At 43.5% G+C, this 19,168-nt stretch overlaps 1 protein-coding gene across 1 annotated transcript in view; it reads left to right on the top strand.

Moving 5' to 3' along the window:
* Window positions 1-19,168, top strand: part of LOC311233496 (nuclear receptor coactivator 2-like) — a 158,669-nt gene that overhangs the window by 78,633 nt on the left and 60,868 nt on the right. Inside the window, exons 8-14 of the mRNA XM_084320463.1 lie at window positions 65-205; window positions 855-1,002; window positions 5,612-6,914; window positions 8,653-8,854; window positions 11,334-11,552; window positions 14,742-14,930; window positions 15,967-16,084. Of these exons, the coding sequence (XP_084176589.1) occupies window positions 65-205; window positions 855-1,002; window positions 5,612-6,914; window positions 8,653-8,854; window positions 11,334-11,552; window positions 14,742-14,930; window positions 15,967-16,084 (2,320 nt within the window). The remainder of the gene's footprint in view (window positions 1-64; window positions 206-854; window positions 1,003-5,611; window positions 6,915-8,652; window positions 8,855-11,333; window positions 11,553-14,741; window positions 14,931-15,966; window positions 16,085-19,168) is intronic.

The raw sequence follows: 19,168 nt of genomic DNA, 5'->3' as shown, positions 1-19,168 counted from the left end.
CAATTACTCAAGTACTTTACACCCCTGATAATTACTGCTGAATTCCACTCCCTTCCTCCTCCAGGTAAGATCACATCGCTGGACACCAGTTTGCTGCGGGCCTCCATGAAGCCAGGCTGGGAGGACCTGGTGAGACGCTGCATCCAGAGGTTCCACCTGACCAACGACGGAGACATGTCTTTCGCCAAAAAGCACCAGCAGGACGGTGAGTCACACACCACTACGCCCCTATGATACCACCTGTTTTACCACTGATGAGGACCCACATTACTGTCTTTAACCCTATGAGACCAGCGGTCCTACCACTGATGAGGACCCACGTTACTGTCTTTAACCCTATGATACCACCTGTTTTACCACTGATGAGGACCCACGTTACTGTCTTTAACCCTATGAGACCAGCGGTCCTACCACTGATGAGGACCCACGTTACTGTCGTTAACCCTATGATACCACCTGTTTTACCACTGATGAGGACCCACGTTACTGTCTTTAACCCTATGAGACCAGCGGTCCTACCACTGATGAGGACCCACGTTACTGTCGTTAACCCTATGAGACCACCTGTTTTACCACTGATGAGGACCCACGTTACTGTCTTTAACCCTATGAGACCAGCGGTCCTACCACTGATGAGGACCCACGTTATTGTCATTAACCCTATGAGACCACCTGTTTTACCACTGATGAGGACCCACATTACTGTCTTTAACCCTATGAGACCACCTGTTTTACCATTGATGAGGACCCACATTACTGTCTTTAACCCTATGAGACCAGCTGTCTTACCGCTAATAATGACCCACATCTCTCTCTCTCTCTCTCTCTCTCTCTCTCTCTCTCTCTCTCTCTAGTTCTACGGCAGGGCCATGCCTTCAGCTCTCTGTATCGCTTCTCGTTGGCAGACGGCACCACTGTCTCAGCCCACACCAAGAGCAAGCTGGTGCACTCCCCAGCCACCAGTGAACCCCAGCTCTACATGTCTCTCCACATCCTGCAGAGGTACGTCTCTCTCTGTCTGTCTGTCCCCCTGTTTCTGTCTGGCCTTCTCTCTCTCTCGCTCGCGTGCGCGCGCTCGGTCTCTCTCTCTCACACGCTCTGTCTTTTTTTCTTTTTTTAAATTTTTATTAACATATATAGACATACAACACTTAGACACTACTTACAATGACATCAATAACATAACAATATACAAACATGGGCCCCTTGAATTGCTATAATACGGCTGCGTTCAGCCGCCCAGACCCCCATAAGAGGGTCCCGCCATCCACCCCTAGAAATAGGGCTCCCCCACATCCCAGGTCCGTCCCACGCGGGGCCGAGCACTCAGCGACACGGGTCCCTTGAATTTAATTGGGCCAGGCTCAGTACTCTAACATTACTCAAAGAAAAAAGAAAAAAACATTTGGTGACAAAATAAAAATGAAAACAAAATAGGCCATATAATTAGCACTTCCCAGTTTTGCCCCCGTTGGCGGGTTGGAGGGGAATTAGCTCTCCTAGGGAGAGGCTCCCCCCTAGTGACGGAGTTATCCCCAATGGAGATTCTCCCAAGCCCCTATTATTGTCCACATTTTTTAAAAAAAATTCTCCTTCACAGATGATCATGTGCACATTCAAAGCAACTGCTGTTCTAACATAACTTAAAGCAAAAAGACAACATTTGGTGCTCCCATGGTGTTAGAGGATATTAATCGTATCCCTCTGTTCCCCGTTGGAAGGGTGAGGAGTAATGGCTCTCCTAGTGAGAGGGCTCCCCCTAGTGGCGAAGTGCGCACTATATAAGTCCAACAATCGTTCTGTGGATGGCCTCAGACCTCCCGGTCAATGTTCTGAATTTGTCTTTCTTATGCTCATGTTCATTTGTATTGTGTGTCACGTGTAATCCTGTAGTTCCTTCATACCAGTCCATCGTGTATTATTCCCCAATATGTTTCATAATCAGCATGTCTCTTAAAAAGAAAAAAAAATCAAATCGTTTGTCTATAACGTGTGTATTGTAAATCATAGTGTTAATTATTCTAAATTCTGGTGTTATAGTTTTCTTACACTTCTTGGGGTAACTGTTCAATTATCTTTCCTCTGTTGCATCTATTCTCATCCCCAGGTCCCCCGTGTGTATGTTTGTATTGGGTACTCTTCCACGTTGATTTTGTCTTGTATCTTTCCTTGGATCACTGTGGCCCTTCATGCCCCTTTCTCGTGTCCCTTTGTCATTCTTCATAGTTGATCTGCTTTGAATCGGTTCAGGTCCCCTCTTTTCCTCCTCCCGTCCCCCTCTCCTCGTCCTCGTCTCTCGGTTCTGGTCCACCTGCGCGCCCTCTCCTTCCCCTCCCGGCACCTTCCATCCTCTCCGGTACTTCCTTTCTTGACAATAGCCTACTATAACAATAATACGAGAGCATACAAGAACAATGAATCTCACTGCCATGTAGCCTACGCCATGTGTAGCCTGCCTATATGTGATCAATAAAAACTTGAACTTTAATTCCATCACGTCTGTGTGCGGGAGCTCACATAAATAAAAACGTGCACTGAAAAGTTACAGTATGTAGATGGTTGATTATTTGTATGACAGTCAATCAACCCTTGCAAAAAGTCAGTTTTATTTAATGAATTGAAAACAGCATTGATATTATGTAAAAGCAAACTGGCAATAGAAAAGATGTAAAAAATAATCTAGTTCCCTTAAAACGCTAACGCTATTAAATAAAAATATACAGTGGAGGTTAAAATAAGAATGACTTGGCATGGAAAAAAAGCAAATTGCACGCTCCATGGTGACTCTTTCTTGTGTGCCCGGTGTAGATGCGCTCCTGTTGGGGTTGATCAGAGGAGTCATCCATGGCTTCAGTAGATATCCCCGATCCCCTGCATTTAAGTGATATTTTAATTACAGATACCCCAGTAATAACATTACAATTTAATTAAATAAAATTAGGTCTGGGCCATGCGTTCCTCCCGGCCACCGGCAATGACTTCAGCCAAATGCAATGATAAACCATGATGCATTCATTCGGAAAAACCTATTCCAAATGCTATTTATAGAGTTTGACAATAATTACACTAATGTCGCTATTTTACAATTAACTATAATGAATTACGGGTCATACCGAACACATCAGTGTTGAAACTAATGCACGAAAGCTTGCAGTTTTCTTATTCTACCGCTTGGCGCCATATACACACGGTCTGAGCTGTGAGTAGATATACGCACAATCTCAAGCACACGTTCAAATTGATAAGTCCCACACTTTGCTTAGAAATGATCGTATGCACGGTTTACGCACATATCTGTGCGTACGCACTACGCACCATTGATAAATGAGGGCCCTGGTCTTCTTAGTCCCTGTTATCAAGATGGTGGCAGAGTGAACAAACGTCTCTTTAACCTCTTAACTCATTCCCCGCCGGGAATTAGACGGAGCCCGTCATAGCACTCCCATGCTTTAAAAGATAGGAGTGCATCACCTTGTTTGTAGAGCTATAACTATATTCTATATTATAGCTATGGATACAATACTATGGCCCATTTGACATCACCTATCTATCGTTCAATATGTGAAAAAGAATGAATTTTTCCATCCATACGTTCCTGTGTTATACCGTGGTGAATCCTACTCTAAGCGATGCCGTTTCTTGCCTGTGCGCGCTATTATTCGCAAATCAAATCTATATCATAGGTATTATGTTCCATCATGAATGCATGAATGTGGGGGGGTAGTTTCTGATTATTTGATTGGCAGTAACGGCATTCGTATTGAACACTAAACGCTTATCAGCCCGATTGGTATAAAAGCATTGCAGGATCAAGCAAAAATTTACGTCAGATAGTCCTTACCTGTGATCGGGAGTATTCCAAAAATAATATTCCAATTGTTTGATCGCCATCTGGTACATCCGATGTCCATTTAGTCGACAGCATAACCCACCACCATAACCCAACATATGGATCGGGGATATTTGACGCGCTTCAATGGAACCGGGAGAACCGCTCCATTCGCCCGACAAGGAAAAGTGAAACCGGAGACATTTGGCCATTACACAGGCCAAGATACAAGGTTTCAAAGGGTGCTCGATACCGCCGCCTAGCTGGATGCGGCCGGTATTGCACTTTGGCGAACTCTGACTCATTCCCTATGGTAACACCAAGGTCCCTGGATGAATAATGAATACAAATATCGGGAAAAACTATCAAATAACGAGTATACTCATTGTTGGCGTTCAAGCGTCGGCTCCCAATAACGAGTTGTTGGCGGGGAATGAATTAACAGGCACACAGAATTCTATTTTTACTTGAACTTGAGGACTGCATACTTTCTTTGCAAAGCTTATCTTTATACTTTATGCTTATAGCACATGCATAAGCCTCGTCTCTTTTGAAAGATAACATTCTGAAGTTACTAATGCAAAAAAGGTAAATCACTTAGTGCTAATGAAATAGAGTAACAGAGGTCTGAACTTGAGTTGAACTTGTGTACTAAAAATTTTCTGTAGTGGTTGCAAGATTCCATATTCCATAGAGGTATAAGCTGGAAGACACCACGGTTCCATAGCCTGAAGTCTTATGTAGTACAGGTTCAAATTTTATGAAAATCCGTTCAGAAATGGGTCTTTGAGAGACATCCGAGTATAACCGGCGACAATAAAATAGCCATTTCTTCATCCACGGCCGTTCATTCTGAAGTGTGATTCACTTCTGGTTTTCGCACCCCCCCCCCCCCCCCCCCACACACACACATGGGGTATCATTGGAAAGGTACACTCATTGGCTACAATGCTGACCAATAATTTTTGCCATCAGCGGATGATTGGCAGTTCTGGAGCGTCGGTAGTCCGGGGTGGTCATCTGATGCGCGGCGCGTAAAAAAGACGCTCGCCTGACATTATCGTCATGTAACTCGAGAACCCAGGCACGGATTTGGTCGAGTGAGGTGGCGTTCGAATGGCAATAAATAGATATTTCAAACGGCATATTATATGTTGGGCGAAAAATGCAGTCCCTAGACGCTCACAAAGTGCCGTGACTTTCGTGCATGTGCAAAACGGGACGTATACGTTCCGCCACCTGTTAAGAGGCTAAAGAGACTTTCTGCCTTACATTTGTTGTTGTATTTCAGTCATTGGGATGGTGGAAGAACTGTATAATCATAAACATGTCCATTTCAAAAGTAAAATTTTAAAAGTTCAAGATTCGTAGAAATGTATCATGTCGGTCACTAACCAAACCTTTCCTTTATACACAACATGATAAATAACTAACCCCGCCTGACTGAAAGAGGCAACCATTAAAAATGATTTCTTTAAAAATATATATATATTGTATAGAACTTGCAATGCTTGGTTCATGTCCATCCCCTCTAGCAGAGAATACTATCTTGGTTCTTACAGCTGTTCGTTTCAACAAGCCCTCCTCTCCTGTGATCCTCCATTATGCATATTATTTCTGATAGTAGCTCAGATTAACTAAATCACTTAATATGGTGTCTAAGGTATTGTCTTATCAGTCTAAAATTGGTATTTCTTTATGCTGGTATGAAATATCTTTTGCAGATTTTTTTTTATCCCATGTGGTATTATTCACGTGTTGCTGTATGTACTGTCCTTTCAGGGAGCAGAGCCTGTGTGGCATGAACTCTGACCTACCAAGTAACCAGACCACAACCAAGCCCATGTGCTCCTTTTCCTCGATAACTCCGCCTAGCGCATGTGGTCTGTCCCCCTCCCATGACGCCGCCATCAGCAGCAACGCCAACAATCCTGCTTCTGTCACCAATGCCGGCGGGCACGGTTTCGGATGTCAGAACGTTGTGACGGGCCGTGCGCCCGCCCCTCAGGGAAACAGCTGCGCACTCAAGAAGGGCAGCCCATCATCAGCCCAGGCCAGCCCCGGCACCAGCTCAGGTGCAGTCCTGTCACCACACCACCACCGCCAGAGCCCCGGCATGAGCCCCGGTGAAGTCCTGTCGCCACACCACCACCAGAGCCCCGGTAGCCCCCACATGCCTGGCCCTCCCTCTGGCCCCTTCTCCCCCATCGCCGGAGGCCTCCACTCCCCGTGCAGCAGCAGCACCGGCCCAGGAAATGGTCACAGCTTCGACAACAGCTCCCTCAACGCACTGCAGGCCCTCAGCCACAGCCACCGGGGGGCTTCTCAGGGGCTTGACGAGGGAGGGCAGCATGCAGACCCATTTAACGGGAAGCCAGGGAGGCTCCAGAGCCCTCTTCCCAGCAGCAGTAACAACAACAACAACACCGGCAAGCTGGATAAGATCAATGTGGCCTCAGAAGTGGACGTGTTCGGAGGGTTTGGAGACCAGCAGGACTTGTCCTCCCAGGACGGGGAGCGCGGCGAGGCGAAGGACGGCGTGGCAGGAGGCGTCAGACTCGGGGAGCTCACTGAAGCTCAGAGCCGTCTTCTCTGCAGTAAAGGTCACACCAAGCTGCTGCAGCTTCTCACCAACAGCAAGTCAGAACAAGCAGAGCCCGGCTCCCCGAACACAGCCCTGGGGGACGATAAGGACCATATGAGCGGGTTAGACGGGGCAGGGCATAACAATCACTCCACCTCGTTGAAGGAGAAACACAAAATTCTCCACCGGTTGCTCCAGAACAGTGCCTCGCCAGTGGAGCTGGCTAAGCTAACTGCAGAAGCCACCGGAAAGGACCCCATTGGTCCCGAGTCGGCAGTGGCGGCAGCAGCAGGGGACAACATGGCCACCCGAGGTGAACTAACCGCCAAACAGGAACCCGTTAGCCCCAAGAAGAAGGACAACGCTTTGCTCCGCTACCTCCTGGATAAGGATGACAACGGCATGCAGGAGAAAGGCATCAAAATCGACGCCGGAGACGGCGTGAAGATGGCTACCATAAAGACGGAGAAACGTGAGCCTGGCTTCAACATGGCCAACCAGGTAAGCAATGATGATAATGTTGATACATCCTACGCACATCAAGCCGGGGACTTTTTATTTTTCTTGTCATGGTCATGCTAGGCTCATTGATACATATCACAAATATTCTACTACTGTTGTCATGTGGAGACCCACCAGAAGAATTCCCGCAACCCATTTGGGGCCAGGGGTCAGGCAAGATACATAGTGAATCTAGTCGGACAGTGGTAAGCCAGTATGCTCTATTTATGGCATCTCCTCTATTCATCAGTCAACCTATGAAAGGGCCCCGGAAGATTCCTGTCCATAGGGGTTTATCTGGCCCTCTGGGACACTTCTTTTCATCTCCTTGTGGAGAGAGAGACCCAGTAATACAATACCAAATTATTACACATTTGTTGATATATTTCGAGTAGCAACTAATAGCAACGGAGGACAAATGGGCATTCTAAACATCCCGTGAAAGGCCTCTATTAGGTGGGGCGGCTAGGTGGTGCAGTGGGCAAGGCGCTCACCACCAATGCTGGAGATGCTGGGTTCGAGCCCAGCTCTCCACATTGCTATCAGCTTGGCTGGTCGTTCATACTAATACAATTGGCAGTATTAGGGGGTGGGAAGCTGATGGGTGGGGATCGGACGTTGTGGACAACGACTCCTACAGGTCGGTTGGTGCGCCTGCACAGCAGAATCATGAAGCGACGGGGGCGGCACGCAGACCCCCGACGCTGAGAGATCGCGCTGTGCAGGTGAAAAGATGCGACGGCTGCTTCCTCGAGTACCGGAGGGGACACGTGATGTAAGGCTTCGTCCACATTGCAGCCGGCTTGTGGGAGGCATGGCCTAACCGATACGAAATTGAGATGGGAGAAAAATTTTAAATGGGAGGAAAAGGTAGATAAAAAAAAAAAAAAAAAAGGCCTATTAGTTTACAAAACATATTTAATACAGATTTCCTACAATTACTCGTATGTCATCGTGAATTAAAACAAAACAATTTTAGTCACTAGGTTTTCCTTGGTGGTGACTTGTGACAAATATAACGTGTAGTCAATACAGTGTTAGTTGCTAATGATAAAGGTGTATCTCAAATCGCACATAGCCCCATAATAAGATGAGAAAGGATGATTATTAGAAACAACATAGTATTTTGATGCCTGAAATGTGACAGTATAATCTGTTAAAGTCACTATAGGAATAAGAATAGGTGAAGTACTTGTTTTACACAACCTGAAATAATGGTTGATAATGATTGTAGATTAGTATGATGGTGATGATGATGATGATGATAATGATGATAAAGTAAAGTTATAAAATTACAGTGTGCCGAATGGTATATTCATTGAGTGTTTCAGGTAGGTTTTGAATTCCCAAATCGGTTGGTAAAAATTAGGGAGGGAAAGACAAACAACCACAAGTCTGTTTTATGTTTTGAAACATAATTATCAAAATATTGTGAATTGGAGTGTTTTGTACATTCACAGTTTAAAGACAGTAGGTTGAGTCCTTTCTTGTGATATATGACATTCATACTCCCAAGTGATCTGGATTCACTTTACAACTCCAAATACATGGGATGTCCATTCGTTGGTTTGTCATTGCAAGGGTTCACTTACTGTTGAGGTGCCCTTGAACAAGGCACTTATTATTAAATTTGTTTCTATTTTGTTGTAATCAGATAACTATAACCACCTTCACAAGTATTTTTTTCCTCCACAACCACAATCAATTAAGCCTTGATTCCCTTTGTGGCTGACCCTAGGCCAGTGAGCTAGAGGACCTGCTGGATGACCTACAGAGTGACCAGCATCACCAGCAGCTGTTCCCAGGTCAGCCCCAAGCCAGAGCAACAGCCTCCTCCTCCTCCATGGACAAGCAGGCAATCATCCAAGACATCCTCCAGATGTCTGAGAGCAAAAGCAGTAGCCTCCAGCCCAGAGCCTTCCCCAGCATGGGCCCCGCACGTACGTACACCACCACACACCATACCGGTACGGTGAAAGAACATGGCAACTTTTTAGGAAATTAGCTTATTTGCCATCTACCCTGGAGTTGGACAAGCAGATACATACCCTTTTCTTCTCTGTGCATGCATTAGGCTTAGGTAACAGCCGCACCATTAGCCTAGCTTAGTGTCATTTACTGGAAGTAGGTGTGCCAGTGTAGCCTAGTTCCCAACAGTCACGAAATATACTCCAAATACAACTCCAAAACTTTCCTGTGCCCTGTTGCTTTTTGAAAAAGCAGTGGTAAGGCAAAAAATATTTTCGAGTATATTATCTGCTTAGAAAATGAAATGTCAAATTTTTTAGGAATAGGTTTGAGTCTATAGTCAGTCTGAGTCTCTCTCCTCCTCCCACCACCACCAGACCAAATGTCACACAGTCTGAGTCTCTCTCCTCCTCCCACCACCACCAGACCAAATGTCACACAGTCTGAATTTAGTTTAGTTTAGTTTATTTAGGATCCCCATTAGTTGTTACCACAGTAACAACTACTCATCCTGGGGTCCTCTCAAAATAACATGACACATTCAAACATAAAATCATTGTACAATCAGAATAAGACAATACTTCCATGCACATTGTACAAGCAACAACACCAAAACAAATAATAATAATGACAGTAAAGTAATATAATAATATAAAATAATGACATAGTCATTTGTCTTTCTACATGAATGAAACTCCACAGAAGTGGAGAGGTGACGGAGGTCCCAACTCTCCCCTACCACTCAATCACTCCATCTTGATTGACAAGCTAAAAGCAATTGGTTTTGATAGTTTATCAGTGAGCTGGATGCAATCCTACCTGGAGGGGAGAGAACAGATGGTGGAGGTAAACAGTACTCTATCCCCCCCCCTCACAGTGAGCTGTGGTGTTCCACAAGGAAGCATACTAGGACCGCTACTGTTCCTAATTTATGCAAATTACATGTCGTCAGCTTCTGAGTGCAACTTGTTCTTGTTCGCGGACGACTCAGCCCTGCTGGTCTCTGACAAGAACAAGTTACAGGTTGAAAAAACCCTCAGCTCGGAACTAGGCAGAATCTGCATATGGCTCGCTGATAACAAATTATCATTACACATGGGCAAAACAGAGTCGGCTTCTCAGTTACAGTGGGTGACAATATTGTCACAAGGAAAGTAGAAATTACCTACCTGGGTTCCATCCTAGAGGCTAATCTTTCCTGTGACAAAATGGCATCCAATGTAATAAAAAAGTCAACCAACGAACTCGATTCTTGTACCGGATCTCCTCTCTGGTAAACAAGAATACCCTGAAGACTCTGGCAGGAGCACTCATTCAAGGGTACTACGACTATGCTTGCACCTCATGGTACCAAAGCACCTCAAAGGTGCTAAAAACAAAATTACAAACATCTCAAAACAAACTGGTCAGACTACTGCTTGACCTTACTCCTAGAACCCACCTCACCCCTGCCCACTTTGACAACCTAGGATGGCTTAGAGTAGACGACAGAGTACAGCAACTTGCAATGGGCCTGGTCTACAAGATACACTACACGAACAAGGTACCCATGTACATGTCAAAATACTTCCCAAAGGTCAGTGAATACCACAACCACAACACCAGAGGGAGCTCCACAAATCATGTTAAACCCAGATTCGGCTCAAACAAGGGACTAAACATGTTTCGCAATTATGCCACATCAATGTGGAACGCCCTACCCAAAGCTGTAAAGGAATGTGAATCACTACCCACTTTCAAAACCACTCTCAAAGAACACCTACGGGAGACTGCAATTCGAAACTGGCCCCTGTAAATGTCCTAACCCAACCCCCTCCAATGTAGAGTAACTGACCAAGTATGGTTTTGTCAATATTCCAATGTACAGTTTTGCTTGTACAGTTGTACAGTGTTCCCCACCCACCCCTCCTAACCAACCCCCCCCCCCACCCACCCAACCACCTCCAATGTACAGCCCCCCCCCCCCCAACCCCACCCCACCTACCCAACCTTCTCCAATGTACAGTTTCTATGTCAAATGTATATACTCTCTTTTCTGGACTCTTTTTGTATCACAAACAGTACTGTATTTGCAAATCTGGTATGTCATAAATGTATAGATGTAGCAGTATATGTCCTGATGAATTGAAAATGGGGGACCCTGATGTAAACAAGACGAAAGTCTTTCTCTGGTCTGCATCCCCTTAACAATTGTGTGTATTGAGCTGTACTGTATTGTACCCATTCTGCAATCTGTTAATAAAGTTTTCATTCAATCGATCAAAAACCACCACACAAATGCCCAAATTTGGGGTGCAATTTAAAAAGTATGTCATAAAATGATTTCTTTCTGTAAAATTGCTGTTCTCAATTTCTTTTTGAAAATTGTCTTACTGGTAATTATGTGTTAGATGTAATGGCAGTTGGTTCCAGTTTGACATAGTTGATCCTCTCTCCTCCTCCCACCACCAGACTTCAACGGGGCCAGGATGAGCCAACCAGGTCGCCCCCCAGTCAGGAGTCTGTCCCTGGATGCTAACATGGTTCCCCACCATAACCCCAACCCCAACAACAACACCAGGCCCTTCCCTCCACCCTCCCGGAACACCAGCCCATACTCCCTCCTGCAGCAGCAAGGCCTGATGGGAAGCCATGGCGGCGTGGTCAACCAGGCAGCTATGGCCAGCGCAGGTGAATGTTCTAGAAACAAAGTTTAAAAATGTTATTGTCATAGAGATGGGCCCATCACAAGTAGGGATGAGTTAGAATTTTAGAATTTTCTAATAGTCATGCCAGTCTCCACATTCGATTTTCATGTCGGTCGAAAAAAAAATATATATAATTATTATTATAAAACAAATTTAGTGAAGCAAACCATTCTTATTTAATACATTTTTATATTTAGAGGCAGCCTAATTTTCATAGCCTAATTGATCTAAAAGATGCACATGCTACTGTTTGTTTATTAACACATTCAGGGCCATTGGGATTAGACAGGGCCAACTCTATACGGCCAGCATTTCATAATAACCTTTCATTGTGCGTGAGGCTGTTTGTAGAGCTAAATCTATAATTTATATTATTGCTATCTGTCCATTCTCATTGTCAATTGACACTATAAACCGTCCCTTCAATATGCCTTAAATAAAAAAAAATCATCAATACGTCCCCATTTTATAGCGTCTTGAATATGAACGTTATAGCAGAATGTTCTGGGGTATTTCCTGGAACGCGAGATATAGGGTGCTAAGCTAATAACGTTAAATCGAATGGCGTTTCGGCTATAGACAAGCTAGAGCTAAAACTCAAAATGCATATTGTCGGTATCATGGTCCACCATGAATGCATGAAAGGGGGCGGGGGGCAGGGGACGTCGTTTCTGATTATTGATTACCAATAACGGCATTAGCCTCAGTAGCCACATTCGCTGATCGGCTGGTTGGGTATGATAACAAGGCCTGATCATAGGGCTGGGCGATATGGAAAAAAAATCATATTGCGATAACGATATGATAATGTTATCATATTTCTTGATATCGATAATTATCGAATTGTTATAAGTATAATTTTCTTTTTTTTTAACAACAGATGTATGTTTATTTTGCAGCAATTCTTTGTCATTGCCGCCATCTTTAGTGTTACATCCCCTCACACTCCAGTTCTCAGGCTGCAGCTGGTTTAAAAGCGAAAGTAAACCGGCTTCTCTGCTGGCTGTGGCTCCAGGGGAGTTGAACAGTTCTGGCTCTGCTCGTTTATTTTCGATCTTTTGGCGCTTTTTTGGTGGACAAACCACCGCACATGTGCACCGTGACTTGTGACTGGAGTCTAGTTCTGCTAGCACACATAGCCTACTGTGTACAGACGGTTTCAAACTGTATTTTAAATTAGAAAAGATTTTTTTTTTTTTTTTTTTCGATATTCGATATCGATTATTAAAATATATTGCGATATTTATCGTTATCGTTATATCGCCCAGCCCTACCTGATCAGCATGTAATTTACGTGAAAAAGCTCTTACCTGTGGCCGGTTGGACTGCAAAAAGGATTTCCCAGTTATCGATCGCCATCTGGTAGATCCATATGTCCATTGGCTGATGCTATATTCCTTTACTGCACACTGAATTCAGCGTCCCAAAAACTATTCTAGGCGATCGGCTACACGCATAGCTTTAGGCCAACAGAAAAGTCCATTCAAGATCAAAAATAAAAAACACCGGTCTGTAACAGGGAACACTGCATTATCGAGACAGCGCCCCTACGAGGATATGACCGGTAATGCACTTTTCCGAATTCCAAGAGTAGGGTAAATCTGCAGTGCCGCTCGGTGACATTGAGTAGGATATTAAAATGGAATAAAAGCCAAAACAACCTTAACACGTATATATATACGTGGTTGGCCCTTTAAGCATGGCGCCGAAACACGTATATATACGTGGTTGGCCCCCGAATGTGTTAAAACCGGTTGATAGGCCAATGCAATGCTGTTATTATAGGCTACAATGGTGAATGGTGTCATTTTGATTTATTGTCGGTCAGCTGAGCCGATCAACGTTCTGAAGCATTATCTGAAGTGCCTATTTATGTGCAATACTCTTTGATTTTAATGATCCATTCTATTAAAAAGAATAACTGAATGTAACTGAAACTGAACATTTTAACTGAATTTAAACTGAAACATAAATTTCAGTTTTCGACTTTTCGAATATTTGGTCTTAACACATTGGTCGCCAAAATCGCTTTTCAGCGTTATTGCCCGCCATGCGTTGTCTGCCAAGATCGCTGTACAGCGTTTTTTAGATCAATATTTCATTTTTTCGCAATGGCTTTCATAATTCATCCACCCAACCCCTGATGCCCTAGCGGGACCCTAGATGTGACTGCAACGGCTCAATACCGCCGCCTGGTGGATGGTCGGGCGAGTTACACTCGCAAAAACAGGAAGTGCCATTGGTGCATCGAGGAAAGTCCTCCGGCAGTCACATCTCATTACGGGACTCCCGACAGACACTATAGTACATATGGATCGCTTTCTAAACGTAATAATCGATATGATTTCGGCGTTTATTGCGCCATACAAACCGGAAATGGACCTAGGCGATTGGCGTCGTATAATTGGGAGCTTTCACCGCCAGTCTCATTGGCCCACGGTAAGGGGAATATAATGTTATTTTCAGCCCGATTGTGCGTTTCCTTGTTTGTAATCAGTCTGATCAATATATCCACCCAACCTACATAAAGCCGTTACTGATGATCAAGGAATTATAAACGACCCCCCCCCCCCCCCCTTTCCTTCACGCATGATGAAGCATAATTTATACCGATCATATCCATTTAAAAATTTTAATATAGCGTGTATGGGAAAGAAACGGCAATCGATAATCTATCATATGCGTTTGGGCCTATAACTAGCGTTTTTGGAATTACAGCAGAAAAGATTAAAAACATACTTATATTCTAATCTAGAAGGTATTAACACAACAATGTATGAATGAAAAAGTATAACGTTCCCACATCCTGAACGATAGATAATCGATGTTGAATGGGCCATAGTAATGTCAATATAGCAATACAATTTAAAAAGTTATAGCCCTGCAAAGAAGGTAAATATCTCCATAGGCTTTCAACGGTGGCAGACTGGGTACTTTGATGGGTACAATGGCTGGCAATCAATGTGTTAAGAACAGTAGACTATTCAAATAATATTTTCGTCAGTCATGCACATCCCTAATCACAAGTAACCTTCCAAACCCTATGAATTGTGTACATCCTCACATGAACTTCCTATCATGCTGAATGAGAATACCCTTGCTACAGTTGATCAGGCAGAGATGGGACAACAAACTTAAGTTGTATCCTCTCTTTTCCTAATGTTTCTTTCAGGTATGCTAAGCGGGGGGTCGTTGCGGAGCCCCATGCAGGGCTGGGGCCCCCAGGGACCTGTAGGGTCAATGATGGGCCAGGCTCTTCAGCAGCAGCAGGGGAGAATGGTCCACAATGTTAGCCTGCCCCTCAGGGCCAGTGGTCAGCCTGGCACCAGACATATGGTCAACATGCAGATGATGGGGAACGGTGAGTAGGATAATTAAGCATCAGCTCACTGTGGTATATGGTATAATATATGTGGTATATGGTATAATATATGTGGTATATTATATCACAGCTAAGGGCAGTTGTACGGCCCAATGCAAAGCAAAGGAAACAGGTCCTGACTGCCGCATAACACTAGTGTGAGATGGTTGCTGTTCAGATCGTTTAATTTGCCAAAAGCAACAATTTACAGAATAAAAAAGCAAGTATTTATATACAATAAAGAATAAACTGTCTGCGGTATGTACAATAAAATAAGTACAACTAAATATAAGTAAAATAAAAATCCACGATTAGCTCCTTAGTCTTGCTGGCATTTAGTGCAAGGCTGTTGTCTTTGCACCGACGCGTCAGCCGGACTAGCTCATCTCTGTACTCCGATGACTGCAGTGTCGTCTGCAAACTTGATAATCCGGTTTCTGTTGTTGTGTGGCTGTATGTTTCCATGATTTAATAATAACACAAACAGTGTCTACTCCACTGCTCTGTTTATAATATATAAGGTACTGTTACTATGCTTGAGTAAATTGTAATTAACCAAAGGAGAATATCAATTATTATTATTATAATTCTTTTGTTTCATTTCGACGGTGAATAACACCATGCTAACATTGACCGGACGTGAACAATTTAGCTCATTCACCTTCTTGAGATCAAGTGTACATAAAATCTAAGCAAATGAATAAAGGGCAGATGATTTACAGGTTTTTTTGTAGATACAGTACTGAATTTTGCCATCCGGACACAATTTGAAATATGAATATAGAATATCAGGCCTATAAATGACCTTATTATGGCCAAGTCATACATCTATGGATCGGGCCAAATCTCCTCTTTCCAGTGCTTTTTTCTGATGTCCTATTTTATTGATATCGTTGCTACAAAGCCAAGGAGCTAAGACGAAAATGTTTCACTAGTTTACGCTGTACTGTATGAAAGATGACAATAAATAAATCTGATCTGATGGAGAGATGGACAGACAGAAATTGACGAACGCCCCTCTTCCTTTTCCACACAGTTCAATCGGAGATGGAGATGGGAAACCCCACCTACCCGCAGCATCACGCACCACCCAATCAGACGGCACCGTGGCCGGAACGCATCATGCCCATTGAGCATTATGGGAACCAAAACAGGTACTACACAACTACACAACTACACTCCACAACAGTGTACTTGTTGCTTATTAATACAGATGAAGCAAGGTTTTCCTAGCTCTTAAGCCCTAGCCATATTTTCAGTAAATTCGCCTAAAAGTATGTACCCAAATAAATGGAAGATTACACCACTTCTTCAAGGTCCATTTGCATGTTCTTGGTATCTAGGGACATCTATGGACCTCAGGGAATGTATTCCCAGTGTCAGAAATATTGCCTGTTACTACTATGCTTGAGTAAATTGTAATGAACCAAAGGAGAATATAAATTATTATTAGATTTTTTCTTTTCATATTTGACGGTGAATAACACCATGCTAACATTGACCAAAAGCCACTGAGCTCATTAACTCTTTCAGTGCCACGCCTGGTTTTCCGTTTTACCGCTTGAATGCCACCATCGGCGCCAATGTTAACGTTAATATCGCCTAATCTATGTTTTAAATTATGGCTATGTGTCTAATCTGCCCATCGCATTATCAAAGACTATTTTCCAGTCAGTGCTGTGAAGGCAGATTGTTTTTTTATCGCGTCGTTTCCGTTTCAGAGCAGTTAGAAAAGCCCCTGTTTTGATATAAAAAACAGCTCATTCTGGAGCATTCTATGAAAATCGTCTTTTAGTGGAATACCGTAATTCCTCTAATAGTAACCCCGGCTTGTATTTGTTTCAACTGTAGCGGGTACCAGGCTTGTATTAGGAGGAGGCCTGTATAAGAGGGAGGCCTATATTTCAAATTTTCAAACGGATCATAATGAATAAATCAACATCTTGTGTCAGTTTGAACCCAGTAAAATGTACTGGGTTCATTTATTGAAACCAAGTACTGTATGAAATAGTAAACAGTGCAATTACAGGTGGTCACTGGTCATTTCAACGTTTTCAAAGTGAAATCAAGTAACTAGCTCAGTATGCAGCTCAGTATATTAGTAACCCGGCTTGTATTAGGAGGCCGGCTTATAGTTGCTTAGCTCAAGAGCGCACCCGGCCATTAATAGAGACCCGGCTTGTATTTGAGACCCGGTTACTATTAGAGGAATTACGGTATTCCACAACGTTGATATTCGTCTGCCTTTCTATGAATCGTTTTCAAATAAACGCTAGATGATCAATATTATACGTGCACGCAAGCACATTACGGCCGCGCACTGATAATCGCTCCGTTGATTTCCTCACAGACTTTTACAGTGAAACCGAAAGAAGACATTTCACAAAACAGCTTATAACTTCATCAAACTTACTCCGATTATCCTACCACTGATAACATAGAGTCTTTACCTGACATCAGATGGTATCCAACTGGTATATTCCAATACCTGATTACCATTCGAAAAAATCGATACGTGTATGGATCCAACGCAACACTGTAGATCTCCATGATCCGCGGGGATCTGAGGCTCCAGAATGAACTGTGGTAACCCCGGCTGGATCAGTGAACTGGAAAATGTGGAGTACCGGATTTTTTTCCCCTTCATTTTCATTGAGTCCATTCCAAAATCACTTATGTCATCTGGGAGACGACAGGGGGTGCTTTTTTCCACAGTGATCACCGGCGCAGCTCGGCTATACTCGGGTAGGCTCGGGTGATGCAATAATTTTTCAGATAGCAAAAAAATAATAATAATAATAATTCTGAGAAATCTTGTGAGTGGCACGCAACCACCTATAAAAAAACCCGAGAAATCTTGTGAGTGGCACTGAAAGAGTTAAGCACCTTCTTGAGATCAAGTGTACTAAAAATTTGTTAGTATGAGGTTAGAGGAGTAGTAGTACTTTCTGGTAGTTCAAGTTAAAGTTATTTTATTTGTCAAATACACAACAATACAGAGGACATTGCAGGTAATGACATTCTTGTGTTTCGAGCTCAGAAACAATTTAGTGCACAATTTAGAAACATCAATGAATACAAGAATGGTAACTGTAGGTGCCTAAATGCCGTGTGTGTGTGTGTGTGTGTGTGTGTGTGTGTGTGTGTGTGTGTGTGTGTGTGTGTGTGTGTGTGTGTGTGTGTGTGTGTGTGTGTGTGTGTGTGTGTGTGTGTGTGTGTGTGTGTGTGTGTGTGTGTGTGTGTGTGTGTGTGTGTGTGTGTGTGTGTGTGTGTGTGTGTGTGTGTGTGTGTGTGTGTGTGTGTGTGTGTGTGTGTGTGTGTGTGTGTGTGTGTGTGTGTGTGTCCAATAAGAATAAGGTAGGATGGTGTACTAAGCAGTTGTGCGCAGCATGGAGCACAAACCCCTATCCTATACCTGAAGTGTGACTATGATGAAGTGTGTGTACCTGAAGTGTGACTATGATGAAGTGTGTGTACCTGAAGTGTGACTATGATGAACTGTGTGTGTACCTGAAGTGTGACTATGATGAAGTGTGTGTACCTGAAGTGTGACTATGATGAACTGTGTGTGTACTGTACCTGAAGTGTGACTATGATGAACTGTGTGTGTGTGTACCTGAAGTGTGACTATGATGAAGTGTGACTATGATGAACTGTGTGTGTGTCTGTAACTGAAGTGTGACTATGATGAACTGTGTGTGTGTACCTGCAGTGTGACTATGATGAACTGTGTGTGTACTGTACCTGAAGTGTGACTATGATGAACTGTGTGTGTGTGTGTGTACCTGAAGTGTGACTATGATGAAGTGTGTACCTGAAGTGTGACTATGATGAACTGTGTGTGTGTGTGTGTACCTGAAGTGTGACTATGATGAACTGTGTGTGTACTGTACCTGAAGTGTGACTATGATGAACTGTGTGTGTGTACCTGAAGTGTGACTATGATGAAGTGTGTGTACCTGAAGTGTGACTATGATGAACTGTGTGTACTGTACCTGAAGTGTGACTATGATGAAGTGTGTGTACCTGAAGTGTGACTATGATGAAGTGTGTGTACCTGAAGTGTGACTATGATGAAGTGTGTGTGTGCGTGTACCTGAAGTGTGACTATGATGAAGTGTGTGTGTGTGTACCTGAAGTGTGACTATGATGAAGTGTGTGTACCTGAAGTGTGACTATGATGAACTGTGTGTGTACTGTACCTGAAGTGTGACTATGATGAACTGTGTGTGTGTGTG

This window comes from Notolepis coatsorum, assembly GCF_963971535.1.
Source record: "Notolepis coatsorum genome assembly, chromosome: 8".
Taxonomy (NCBI): Eukaryota; Metazoa; Chordata; class Actinopteri; order Aulopiformes; family Paralepididae; genus Notolepis; species Notolepis coatsorum.
Note: the sequence above shows the minus strand (reverse complement) of the source record. Positions and strands in the feature narration are given on the sequence as shown.